Source organism: Pteropus alecto, unplaced genomic scaffold, assembly GCF_000325575.1.
Source record: "Pteropus alecto unplaced genomic scaffold, ASM32557v1 scaffold106, whole genome shotgun sequence".
Classification (NCBI taxonomy): Eukaryota; Metazoa; Chordata; class Mammalia; order Chiroptera; family Pteropodidae; genus Pteropus; species Pteropus alecto.
In genome coordinates, this window is record NW_006442103.1 from 17435753 (window position 1) to 17449534 (window position 13782).

Sequence of the window (13782 nt, forward strand, 5' to 3'; positions counted from 1 at the left end):
GGCTTCGTCTACGCTCCTATCAGCTGGAGGGAGTCAACTGGCTAGCCCAGTGCTTCCACTGTCAGAATGGCTGCATCCTGGGAGACGAGATGGGCCTGGGTAAGACCTGCCAGGTATGTTCCTGCGGAGCGACCGCTGCTCCCCAGCACCGAAGTACCTTCTCACAGCTCATTCCTGTCTTTAGTGGCCAGCTACCGGCTTGTACTCTCATACTAAGAAATGAAATGTCTGAGCCTTTCTTTAGAGATCTTAACCTTGGAGTTGACTTTTCTAGTTGTGGGGATAGTTTTGAACTGAGTCACTACCTTTGTCTCAGCCCTTGACATTGTGGTTAATGGGTGGGGTTTTTCTCTTGTAAGGCCAATCTACCCCTCCCGGGGATCAAATGGACTCTGCCCTCCTTAGCAATACTGTGTCTAGTGAACTGCATCACTTCTGGTATGGCTCTCCCTCCCTCAGTGAGTAGTGGGGCGACTTCCCATTGCTTTGGCATGCCATAGGAGTGCAGAAGAAGTCCCCTGTGCTTTGCAAGATGCCTTGATCACCTAATGGTAGGACACAGTCTGGAGACCTGGAGAAGCAGCCATGGCCTCCTTGGTCCTGGAGAAGCAGGTGGTGTGTTGAGGTAGATGCTTCTAGTGGGATGATCGTCAGTGATCATCATCATCCTGTGTCAACCTATGTCAGCGGTAGATTTGGACTGATGCGAAGTCCAGACACAGACACCCCTTGGATGAGTCACACGAGGTGTCCTCATCTGTAGGCCACCAAGGAGAGTCGGTGTGGTCGGGATACACAGCAGCGGCACATGGCTGGAAACCGTGGAGGTGATCCCCGACACCGCAAAGGGTTTACCGCCTGAGCACGCAGGATGCGGGACGGTCTCGCCGTCTTTGCCTAGACTCAGGTGCCCCTCCCAGGCTAACGTCATACGTAAGCGTCACGCCGGAGCGCTTCTGCAGAGAGGCTGGGCCCGCCACGTGCTGGAGACTGTCGCAGGCAGGTACACCTCGTTAATCTTGGGGTTCAGAAGACAGCGCGACCTCCGAGTATGGTGCCCTCGGGTTTCTCAGGCAAATAAGCCCAGTTCTAGCACGTTCCTGAACTGAGAGCTGTGGAACTAGGACGAGGTAGATCTCTCAGACGTCTCTGGGGGCCAGGCCTGTGCACTCTGGGACCAGGCTCCAGGCCTTCCCTGGGGCCCCCCTCGCCTCGGACGTGGGGACCGAGTCCTGACTGCATTCAGAGCCAGCAAAGTCCCCCTGTCCTTTGCCCTTCCCCAGAGCATTCATGTAGCCCTAAAAATATCACACCTCCAAACTTGTCTTGCTAAAATTTTGGTTAGAATTTTCGCCTCTGCGTTCGTGAAGGATGTTGGTGACCTCCCTTGTCGCCTGCTGCTGGCATTGCGGTCAGGCCGGACCCGTTGAATGAGCTGAGACGTCCCTCCTCTTCAGCTTTCTAGAAAAGTTCGCATAGAATTAGTGTCGTTTCTCCCTTAAATGTTTGCTAGAATTCACTAGCGAATCCAAATTAATTTTGTAAATATATCTGGTTTACAGTAATAAAAGCTAAAATTTCTCTCGTATCCACAGCAAAGGCTCAACGGCATGGTTTTAACTCAATACTTATTGGGTGATTTTTCTGGGCAGTCTAGGAAATGATAAAGAAGAAAATTATTTCTGTTACGAAATTAATGCAATCTCAGTTTTATTAAAAACGAAAAACAAAACTACCACCCATAACCACAGTACTCTTAAGCATAACCATGAATGACAACATATGTTTACATGGCTGAACTTTTAGGGCACATATACTTCGTATTTTATTAACCTAACACTGTCATTGTAATTTTCTGTTTTATTCTATTCATCACAACCATTTTCTACTGGCTGCATAACATTCCATCAAGAGACTCGATCATAATTTGCTTCAGTGTCCCACGGATGCGGAACTGCAAATCCCCCCCCCGTTTGTGCTACTTAAGTTGACCTCCCTGTGAACCTCTTTGGGCCTCTGCTTCTCGGGATTTTGGGTTATGTCCCAACGATAGATTTTTCTCAGAAAACAGTTCAACATTTGCACACGGCTCAAACTTTTTGTTTTATAAAAGAGAGCTGTTTTCCCTATCAGTAACCTTCTAAAGAAACTTTTCAAATGTCAAGTGTGTATGGCCATGTCCTAAAACAGACCTAGTAGACTTTACAAAGCTTTTCATACCCCTACTTAAGCTGATAAGCGTTATCTGTTATCCCTTTGTTGGGACGTATGCTCCAGGAGACTTAGGACTTTTGTGCCTTTTGTTTGCTGTTATATTCCAGAGCTCAGAACAGTGCCTGGCAAATAGCAGGGGCCCTATAACTGCGTGCGGGAGGGAGAGTCTGGCAAGCAGCGGAGGCCACCACATGCTCGGTCATTTTTACAGTCACATCTCGACACCTGCTGTGTGTTTCAAGAGTGTTCCTCATCTTGTGCATCATTTCTTTTTTCATTGATCTGTTGTCTTTCCTAATTTTTTTTTCTTTGCCTTTGCGGTTCAGTTACGTAAATATTGAGCACCATTGCTCGTTAACTATTGATGTGATTGCCATACGTTTCTTTGGTAATTGCGTTGATGCTTACGTGGTTTCATCCTAGTCCTGAATGACTTGACCAACGTGTGGGAGATGGTACATCATTTTTAAACGGAGTCTTCTAGGAAAGTTTCCGTTCTCTACAAGGTCGTGGGAACTTTCTGGCTGTTTCTCATGCGGAAACGTGATCAAAACTGCCTTCGTTTTCTGTGTTCCAGACCATCGCTCTCTTCATTTACTTGGCAGGAAGATTAAACGACGAAGGGCCGTTTCTGATCATTTGTCCCTTGTCTATTTTGAGCAACTGGAAAGAGGAGATGGAGAGGTACAGAGCACATGCGGCTGAAATTTTATTTTTTTTACATCGATTAAGATTTTTTTCTGGGTGATATGTGAAATATGATAAAACAACACCTTGTCCTAAGCAGTGAGTTTCTTTCTTCCAGAAAACTCTGACCAGAGGCTATTCAGATAGAGACTGGGGGTCTGGTAAGGGGAGGGTCCAGTGAATGTTATTGTTACTATTTGGCAATTTGAAGTTCAGTGTGATTTTTAATAAATTTTGCTGAACTAAAGGAGAAAGCACCTTTTTCATAGTGACATAGGAAAAAATAGTTTTCCTCTTCGAGTTAGCACAAGGCCCTCTTAGTCGTCCATGCGACGCTTCCCCCTGCGCACACGGGGACTTAACGTTCAGGTTCACCCGTTACTCTCGGTGGGATTTCGGCCTCCGCAGACTCCTGGGTGCAGGGCGTCCCGAGGCCTGCATGCCTGCCGTCCTCCCACGGGTCGTGCTTGTCCAGACTCTTTTCCCTGACTCCGCGTTTGTGTTCATCTGCGTCTTCTCCCGGTTTCAGATTTGCTCCAGGTCTTTCCTGCGTGACATACGCAGGTGACAAGGAGGAGCGAGCCCACCTACAGCAAGACCTAAGGCAGGAGCTACGTTTTCACGTGTTGCTGACTACCTACGAGGTATCCATTTGTTTCTCTACAGCAAAAACTCGCTCTTAACCTGGGGCTTTAGAAGTTGTAGAATCTGCTTCAGAATTCCATTTCATGCTTTTTGAGAGCATGTTTTCCTGGGAAGGAAGTCTCTTTCCATCAGATGCTCAGAACGGGGCAGCGAGCAAGAGAAGCGGTGTTCCGAATCCCATCTCTCTCCTCGTCTGTCCTGGCGGGTCAAACGGGGCGGCTTCCCAGGGAGGTGGCCCTTGAGCTGTCTCTTGGTCAATGAATGGAAGGAGGCAGGCAGGCAGGGAAAAGGGTTTGTGGGCTGAGGCACCGTCTCTGTCCCTGGAGGGTGGGAATGGAGGACACTTAGTTCTAGCCTCATTCTAAGGCCCGTTCTTCAAGCCCAGACTGTCTGGGTCACTGGAAGCAAGACACTGCACTCATTCCTGCCTCCCTTCTGTTTTTCTGTAAGATCGTGCTGCTTGGAAATTATGTTCATGACCTTTTTCACCTAGTGAATGATTAAGACTGAGCTGAACCCTGTAGTTAAGGAGAGTTAACGGGAAACTAGTTTCTTAATGTCAGCGTTATATCAGCTCTGGCCTTTATAATGTGTTTTCCTTAATTTTTCAGATTTGTTTGAAAGATGCATCATTTCTAAAATCGTGAGTATGGAGAGTTACAAGACAGTGCATGTAACAGTATGAAAAATAGGAAATTCTTTTGATAATAAATGATCGACTTATAAAATCTCGCATCGAGAGGGTTAGATACTACCTCGCCTCACTCTCCAGTGCCAGAACTCCGTCCACCTCTTCCTTCCCAGGCAGCAGCCTTTAGCTCGAGGTCCCTAACCCCCAGCCAGGGCCAGTACTGACCTGTGGCCTGTTAGGAACTGGGCCGCACAGCCGGACGTGAGCAGCAGGCGGCATCTGCGTTTGCAGCTGCTCCCCAGTGCTAGGGTCGCAGCCTCAGCTCCACCTCAGGTCATCAGGCGTTAGATTGTCACAGGAGCATCGGTCCCCGGTGACAAAAAGATTGGGGACCGCCGCTTTAGAGCGTCCTCTGATTTGACCCACTTCCTTCAGCGAGTCAAAACCCACCTCCCTGGAGCCTTCCATTTCATGGAACAAGCTTTGATCGGATGCTCGCTGTAGGTAAAAACCTAAATGTCTAGCATTTCATAAATGAACAGGACCTAATTTGTTTTGAATGCTTTTGAAGTCAGAGGCCAGGCATTGTGCTACGGCCACTTTCACCCCTCATCTCCTGACCCTCATTTCTTGTCATTCTTAATTGCATCCCCCCGCTCATGCCACCCAGAGGGGCGATCCCAGTTCCTGCACCCTCTTGGGCTCCTGTTTCTCCCTCCATCTGCACCACTGTCAGCAGGTGAATGGTACAAGGCATCTGTTTCTGCTCCCGCCCTGTTCCGCCCCGTTCTCTGGGATTACAGATGTTTACAAACAAATCAAAAAGTTAAAAATCTTAATATTTCCACTTTATTACCTTTTGCGTGGTTTTCACATTAGCGAAAAAGGATATGTAATAGCTTTTTTGGTTATTAATAGGCTTATTTTATTGCAACATAATCCTATTTATCATTTAAAATGCTATATAATATTTCATCACTTATAATTAGACCTATTATTATTTTCAGGTGTTTTTTTGTTTGTTTGTTTTGCTATTTTAAATGATGCAGCTGGGCACACACTCAGACATACATATTTTTATTACATTTTTCTTCCGAGTCTCTCCTCGTTGGTAAAATGAGCACAGTTACGCCCGTTCAGCATCTTCTTTTGGATTACGTAATGTACATAAAGCCCCAGGCTCAGTGACGGGCACATAGTAGGTGGTCATAAATGTTTCCTTTTCCTTTCTGTCTCTGACTTTCTTTTCTGCCTTCAGCGCGGAGGCCTTCTCATCTTGGAAAACAATTTTCCTTGCTTTTGCTCCCTTATCCACATATTGTATTAATGTACATGGTAGGCTCTCAGGTAAGAAGGCAGTTTGGGGTGTCTTTCTAACCGAATGGATTTAATATTAGTCTTCCCAACAGCAGAGTTTGGGAGTAAGACTTCTGCTTGTGAGATACACGTTTGAGTCACGCAGACCGAAAGCTTGGATTTTTCTCCCGCAGCTTTCCCTGGAGTGTTCTCGTCGTGGATGAAGCTCACAGGTTGAAAAACCAAAGCTCCTTGTTGCATAAGACACTTTCAGAGGTAAACTCAGCGTTATATCAGCTCTGGCCTTAGTGTTTCCATAACGCCCTTTAAAAAAAGTTAGTTTAGGCCTCTGTAGAGCTAATTAGGTTCAAATGTGCTCCACCCCCCCACCCTCCCAGTCACCTTTCTGCAGGGCTAAGTGAATATTTCATGAGTGACAGAAGTAGTACTTGATATAGCGTAACCTCTTCCTCTTTAATGCAGGAGATAATGTTTACCAAAATCTGGTTATCAAGCGAATGAGGCTACCCCAATAAAATACATTGTATTTTTGGAAGTGTTCAACTCTTTTGATATTCTTCAAAGGGAGAATTTATTCGAAAAAGAAATCTCATTCTAATTCTGTCTATGGTAGCAGGCGTGTCTGCTGTAAGGCACCTGTCCCCCATTTATCTGCTCAAAGAATCCGACAGTTCACGCAGAGTTACGAGGAGGCCGGGCTCGTACTATGGAACGTTCCCCCCAATCACTGTTGTCTTCGTCATACTTTTGAGCGTGACGCCCTTGGTCTCATTCCCTTCTCTTTGTCTCCGGCGTCCTTCTGGCAAAGTAGATGGGAAATGTCATTGTACCCCAAGATTTGCCCTCTTTTCTGGGGAGCCAAGGGAGCAGCTCGTGTGTCCAAAGCTCCCTTCTCTTTGTCCAAGTAGCGGCTTGTTCGTTTGAGTGCGATTTTCTGACCATCACCGAAGTTTGGTCCCCGTCCGGTAATAAAACAATTAGTACATTTAGAGGTCATTTGGAGGATAGTCTTAGATCTGGATTCTTGATTTACTGGCTAAAAGTTGCAGTGTTTTACATGTTTGTGCAGATATGGCCACTGTCAGTTCAGTCTCCAGTGGTGAGGCCCCCTCTGCTCTATGGTGTCCTGCGCCTTCTTTTTAGGAACTCATAACGTTCTTTCTTTCTCGAGAGGCTGTCATATCCTGGTCACTAACCTTAGTCTGCTTCATAACCTACCAAGCCAGCTGACTCATTTACACTGAGAGGAGAGAAGCAGGTGCGGTAAAAGACCCTGGGTTTGGAGTGAGGAAACTGAGGCTCAGAGGGATTGAGTGAGAAAATCGCTCTGCATCATCTGAGCATCCTTTTTAGGTGAGGTGTGAGTTGCAGACAATGAGTTGGTTGGAAGAAATGCGTTTACTGATTGGGCCGAGAGGCGGGGAGAAGGGAGGGTGCTGCCTTCCTCCCGTTCTCGTACTGTTTTCAGCTTGTTCGTAGAACTTGGAAGCAGCATCGGGAATTTGTGATACATGGTTGGTCATGGTGACCAGCATCTTTGGTTGTCTGTGACCTCATGTTTTTTGGTTCCAGAAACCCACTAAGTTCTTTGCTTAGTGGGTACATATTGAAAAATGTGAGTTGGTTATTGGAAGCATTTATTTTTAACCAGTTTCTGTACTGGAAATACTGGGAAAACTTTGCTCTACAAGCAGAGCAAGCATGGACGGGTCGACGTTGATTAGGCAATTTAAAAAGAAATGAACAAAAATACCCCCCAAAACATTTTGAAATCGGTTTTAATTGATTGTGTCATTTCGTTGATCACCTCGTCGTATTACAAAAGCAATATCTTCTTATGCCCCCCAAATCAAAATGTAGAAACACAAGAAAAGTGAGAATCATTGATAATCCTGCTCCCCTGCACGCAGTAACGTTTGCTGTGTGTGCTGCCATGTGTTTTGCTGTGCACGTGTGCACCCAAACATGCAGATAGGTGTGTATATTATTTAAAAAGTCAAAATATATTATTTAAATATCAAAATATGTATATGTACATACATTGTGTATATATATACCTATATATACATACACACATTGTATTTCAATATTTAATGTGCACGGGATGTGGTTTTTTTCTTTTTGCTAGATAATTAAATGGTACAAGTCATTGCGAATGTCAGTTCAGAAGTTGTCCTTTGCTTGGCCTAAATACGTGTCGTGATGTTTTTTTCCTGATCATTTCCTTTATTAGTCTCTTCTTTTTGGCACTCTCATCTGTTGCTCAAAATTTAAAGAATTTCTTTTCATTTGGGTCGTATGTGGCCCAGAAACGAACAGAAGTCTTAATGTCTTGCACGCGATGCCCCGTCAAGTTTTAGGAAAGGACGTCGTCTGCGTAGGTCTCCTTGCTTCTGCCCATGGCAGTGGGGCCCGCTGCGTGTTTGGGCTCCTCGGACCGCGTGGATGTGCGTCGCGGGCCGTGGGCTGACTCACGACCACCGTGTCGGACACCCGTGTGGTGCTGCAGAGCTCAGGGCGATTTCACTCACACCCTGACAGCGGCTTCTCCTTCGCAGGGTTTCCGTCCCTCCGCTCCTCGTAGTGGAAACCGAAGAGCTGTTATTCCCCAGACAGACAGATAGCGCGCACCTTAGATGTGGGCCTCCGGAGCTCACGTCCCCACGGTCGCTCCTTTAAGCGCCCTCTCTCTGCTCGGGGACAGGCTGTGACGGGCACCGCGGCCTTGCTTTCCCACGTTGTGGGGTGACGACTTTATTTCTGTGTGTCTTGGAGTTCTCAGCGGCCTTCAGCCTCCTGCTGACCGGGACGCCCGTGCAGAACAGCCTCCGAGAGCTCTACGCCCTGCTCGCACTGCTGGAGCCGGGCGTCTTCCCCAGGGAGCAGGCGGAGGAGTTTGTTCAGCGTTACCAGGACATCGAGAGGGAGCCGGAGGCAGGCAGGTGGCCTGGGAACCGTCCCCGTGGGTGGCGGGTGGTGGTCACAGAAGAGAGGCGCGAGAACCAGAGGGCGCCGCCGGGAAGGTTAAGAGCCACACAGAATCAGGGTGCTGGCAGGCTCCCCACGGCCTTCCAGGTTGTTGGCTGTTCATGACTCTCTCGTTACACCACTCCAACCTGAGGCTTATTTGGGTCATTTTTGGAAGAAATGGAAAGTGCCTGCTGATTCGCAGGCTTTATTTTTGTCCATCGTGTGATTTCTGGGAGGACTCTAACGTTCTGTGCTGCTTCCTGCGGCGGGAACGGACGTGGGTGCTGTGGCCCCAGGCGACTGTCCAGCATCCCACAGCACTGATGTGCCTTGTAACACAGCACCGAGACCGGGAGTCTGGGATGCGGGGTGAAGGAGGGAAGCCTCCCCGCTCCTACAGCTTTCGGGTGTGGGCTTACCCCTCCTGCACTTCTGCCGCTCCGCCTCGGAAAATGTTCTGTCCCCGTCACGGTCCTCCAAGGTGATTGATTATTCAGGGCAAGGGGCAGGCAGCCAACCGGCGAGTCTGGCTGAACTAGGTGAGGATGACTCGGAAGGGGAAATCCCAACGCCGAAGGCTGAGGATTTCCTGGGGAGCCTGCTCTGATCGCTCAGGTGTTCAGGGTCGCCAGGTAAAGTAGGTGACAGTCACATATTACATGGGCCATCCTCATGTTTTAAAAATTATTTGATGTTTATCTGAAATTCAGATTTAACTGGGTGCTCATATTTTTATTTCCTGTGTCTGACGAGCCCGCATGCAGGGAATCCCAATGTAAGTTAGTTTTCAAGTTCACGACACTTGGGGAAGGAACGCGGGAGTTGAAGTCGAACGCCAGCAGCAGTGGCATCAGTGGCATCCAGCTCTGCCACTTCGGATGAGGCACTTCACGTTTTCTCAGCCTCGCTCAGCTTCACTATAAAAAGAGGGACGATACACTTACTGCCCTGCATTTCTAAGATGTTATGCTGACCAGTGAGAGTATCATTAGGAAGAATCAAGTTCTTTGAGTGTCCCAAGTTCTTGAGTTGAAGCCAGTAATGATTTCGGAAGGACCCAGCGAAGGGAAGAAACACTATGAAAAATTACCACATTGGCCTAGAAGGCAGAATTGGCTTGGAAACGAGAAGCAAAGCAGACTTGCCACGTGTTCTCCAGCCACTGGTCTCGCTTCGGTCCCACACGTCCCGTGCTTTTCGTTTCTCTCCCAGCCAGTGAACTGCACAGACTCCTGCGGCCGTTTCTGCTGAGGCGCGTGAAGGCCGAGGTGGCTTCGGAGCTCCCCAGGAAGACGGAGGTGGTGCTGTACCACGGCCTGTCGGCGCTGCAGAAAAGATACTACAAGGCCGTTCTGATGAAAGACCTAGGTAACCAGCAGCCACCTGTCCGTCTGAGCGAGGACGCGACTCATGCGGGGAGATAGTGTATGTTCACGCTCGCTCTGGGGAGCAAGCGCGTGGGATGCAGTTTGTGTTCTAAAGATGGTCGAGTTGGTGGCAGTGGACCTGGCGCGTGTCTTTACCATAACCGCGGCTTCGTCGTCTGTCGCCGTTGGGACATTTCCTCCCCGACCGCCACCCAGTTTTCCTCGTTGCCTGCGGTTAGGCAAACACTTCCTGGGGGCTCAGTGTGCCTGTCATTTCGCCATCCGGTCAGGTATTTTAACACATGGCAGAACGTCTTTGTTGAGTCAGAATCACTGGGAGGAATCGGGGCTGGGACCGTCTCTCAGTTCTCATCTCTTTGTCCTTTGGCTCTACAACAACCTTTAAAGAAGGACATTGGGAATTTACAAAAGAGTAATAAGGTAGTCCTGAGCTCAGTTTATAGTTAGCCTCCTTCTTAAAACAAAGTGATGGTTAAGAAGCCTGCCTATGGATGCACCGTTCTTGGTGCAATTCAGTGAAGTTTGAGAAGTTAATATAGGTTTGAAAACTATGTTATTAAATCGAGTAGGGTTATCGATGGACACTTGGTGGGTTTCTTGTTATAGCTCAGTAGTCTCTCTCTCTCTCTCTCTTTAAAATTCCAGATGCATTTGAAAATGAGGTGGCAAAGAAAGTCAAACTTCAGAACATCCTGTCGCAGCTGCGAAAGTGTGTGAATCACCCATATTTGTTCGATGGTGAGGCACTGCCCTTTTCACATTTTAACATTTCGGTGGCCGACATCATAGCAAAATTCTTCAAGAAAATTGCCTGTGTTTCCTGTCAGTTCCCTCCTCCCTTATTTTCTCGTGTCAGTTTTTTATGTCGAAGTTATCCAATATATTGTTCATATTCAGATTTCTTCATTTGTCTTTCTAATGTCCCTTATGGCTTTTTTGTCTTTGTTTTCAAATTCATGATCCAGTCGTAGATCCTGCATTGCATTTGTCGTGTAATGCATTTCTCCTATAATCCAGAAACATTTCTCAGCTTTTTTTTTGTCTTTTATGAAAGTGACAATTTTGAAGAATTAAGGACAGTTTTATGGACTGTCTCATAATCTGCATTCATTTGATTATTTCTTTGATTAGATGTTCCTCTGTCTTGACCCCATGCAGTCAGCCTTTCATCTCTGTCGTAGTTCACCGGCGACCTCCATGTTGCCCAGCCAGTGGGTGCCAGTTGACATTTTAATTAACCCCTCAAAACCTTTGACAGAGTTGATCCCTTCTTTCTTCTCCACCTGGCTTCTGCAGTGGCACTCTGTGCTCTCCACCTGCCTCGCGTCTACTCCTTCCCCTGCGTCTTACGGATGGCTGTAAATTTTCCTCTAGGTGCTGCTTTAGCTGCGTTCCGCACATGTCGCTTTGCAGTGTTTTCATTTTCATTCAACTTTTTTAAAAAAAGCTTGGCAGCCTTTGGGACAATTCAGGACTTCCGTGGCTGCGGGGGTCTGAGTATGGACAGGAGCAATGCAGAAGGTTGTTTTAAGGAAGTATTTGCCAGACAGCACTATGACTCATTTTAAAATGTCACAGCATCTTTATTAGTTGCATATCAAAACTTTTTTTTCCCCCAGGGAGTAGAGGTGTTGAGAATGTGTCGATTTTGAAAGAAGCCCTCCAGGTTCTTCTCACTGCCATCCCCACCTTGAGACTTACTAGTTTATACAGCTAAGCCTATTTCTTAGTTTGTTTTCTAGAGTGAGAGCCTCGAGATTTTAATCTTGGGTCTCGGGCCTTTAGCTTCTCCCTGTGCCTCTGTGTCCTGAAGAGTGGGTTTTACCCTTGGATAAGCATTATTCGTCATGTTGGCTGTGCCAAGCCCTGTGATTGATGTTAAGCACCAAGATCATGCAAACAAATTATGAAATGCCTCAGAGAGAGGCGAGACGTGGGTCCGTTTGCCATTCGCGGGAGCTGGGCCTCTTGCGGTGCCTGGCCGTCAGCTTCTCCGGCCAAGGAGTCGGTGCTGACGGGGACACACGTTGGGAGCAGGTCTGTTCTTTTCCAGGTGTGGAACCAGAGCCTTTTGAAATCGGAGACCACCTGATTGAGGCTAGCGGGAAGCTTCACCTGCTGGATAAGCTGCTGGCCTTCCTGTATTCCAGGTAAGTGGTAGGCTCGCATTTTCTGCTCTGAGCTGGCGACTGTTAAAAGCAGAATAATGAGCAACTCACTGACTTCTTGAGACTGATTCCAGTTTTCCTTTTTTCAAGACCCTTATTCAGGTTCCGCCTTCCATGCGGCCGCGCCTCCTACCCCATCACATGCCTGCAGGATCATCCTTTCCTTTCCCGAATCCCTGCAGCACGTAGGGCCCTAATCTCACAGTAGCCCTGCTCTGCTTTAATCTGCTATCTGGTTAATCGGTGTATATTAACCAATCACTCCAGCCGCATCGTTTAGTCCCACTGGGACAGAATTAACATCAAGCGTTTCTTTTTTAATTGCCTGCTGGTACCTCGCATGGAATTAGCACTTAGTAAGGGCTGAGTGAAGTAATCACTTTTGTTCACCTTTGATGGTTCGGTTTTAACTCGGGGAGAACTCGGGGGACTTTTCCCAGAAACGGGAGTTGGGCATCAGAAGACCAGGTCACTCCTGGAGCCTCTAAAGTTTCGACTGAGTGTTCAGTGCCTTGGCGTCCAGCCTATACCTGTCTCCTGAGGGACCGAGGAATCTAGAAAGATCCCAGCTTCCTAAGGATCTCAAAGCTGTCCCTTGAAGCAACTGCCTCCCGGCGGGTCTGAGCCAGCCTAAGGCCTCAGGTTGGGCAAAACCTCCCAGCTTAGGAATGTGCAAGTCAAATAATTGCACTTCTTACCTTTTCTGGGCTCTCGTGTATCCTTAAGTGTGTCAGAGTCGGAAGAGGACCCGTGACTATTTCCCGTCCCACCTTTTCCTTTCACAGGTGTTGAAACAGGTCCAGGGGGGTTGTGTGACTTGTCTGACGGTCCCACCCAGCTAACCACAGGCGGGATTAGAACTGAGGTCCTCAGTGCAGCTTCAGTGCCTTCCCCACCCCGGGGCCGGCATTGCTCCTCTGAACGCACTGCAAGCGCAAACCCAGTTGTGTTTCCTAAGGAGCCTGCGTTTTGACAGTGCTGTCCTCTTTTGTTTATGTAAACTTAAGATAACAGCCGATAACCCAGGGCCCTAGGCCTGGCTTCCTTCCTGCCGCCTCTCCTCTCTCCTTGTAGATAAGGTTTCTCGCGTGTCGTGTGGGGGATGAGATGCCACCTGCCCCTTGCTTCTCTAAAGCGATGAGTCAGCCGGTGTAGCTGTGCATGAGAGGATAGTGACTTTACACCCCCAAGCAGAGAGTGACAATAGGTGGCCAAGCACAGGCATTTGGCCTTTCTGAGGAAGCCTCTGTAAACGATCGTGACGTTTGTTTCCACTTCAGTATTCCGTGGACTTGTAAACTTGCATTCTTTGGTCAGTGTCACCCGAGGGAAACTCACCTTAAATATTGGAGCTGCCAGTTTTCCCTTTTTTCTTGCCAGGGGCCATCGAGTTTTACTTTTCTCCCAGATGACCCAGATGTTGGATATTCTCCAGGACTACATGGATTATAGAGGTGACAGCCCTTGGCCATTCACATTACACAAGCCTTTTTTAGACTTCACAGTCCAGATGGGTCCCTGAAGGGTCCCCTGGGGCATGGGGACGCCACCGAGGAGAGCAGTGGGAGGACATTATCCAGAGCCAAAGGAGGGTTGAGAGTAAGGAGAGAGGTGTGTGACGCCAGGTGGACAGCAGGGGAGAGACGTGTGGGTGACAAACACATTCCCATCGGCGTGATTTAAAGTTATGGGTCCCGGAGGAAACGTGAGAACCCGTTTCAGTGGCCGGAGCCTTCATTGTCCTGCAGCGTTCAGCTCAGTT

The 13782-nt window shown here is 48.0% G+C and overlaps 1 protein-coding gene across 3 annotated transcripts in view; it reads left to right on the forward strand.

Annotated features, from left to right (window-relative positions):
* The window catches only part of CHD1L (chromodomain helicase DNA binding protein 1 like), a 42306-nt gene continuing 28524 nt past the window's right edge, over positions 1 to 13782 (forward strand). For all 3 annotated transcript variants that reach the window (XR_003042454.1, XM_025038473.1, XM_025038474.1), the window contains exons 1-10: positions 1 to 113; positions 2792 to 2898; positions 3431 to 3545; positions 4158 to 4189; positions 5668 to 5749; positions 8270 to 8432; positions 9677 to 9832; positions 10498 to 10590; positions 11906 to 12002; positions 13401 to 13474. Coding sequence is in view for 2 of the 3 variants with exons in the window: in XM_025038473.1 (XP_024894241.1) it covers positions 90 to 113; positions 2792 to 2898; positions 3431 to 3545; positions 4158 to 4189; positions 5668 to 5749; positions 8270 to 8432; positions 9677 to 9832; positions 10498 to 10590; positions 11906 to 12002; positions 13401 to 13474 (943 nt within the window). In the remaining variant the exon portion in view is untranslated. The remainder of the gene's footprint in view (positions 114 to 2791; positions 2899 to 3430; positions 3546 to 4157; positions 4190 to 5667; positions 5750 to 8269; positions 8433 to 9676; positions 9833 to 10497; positions 10591 to 11905; positions 12003 to 13400; positions 13475 to 13782) is intronic.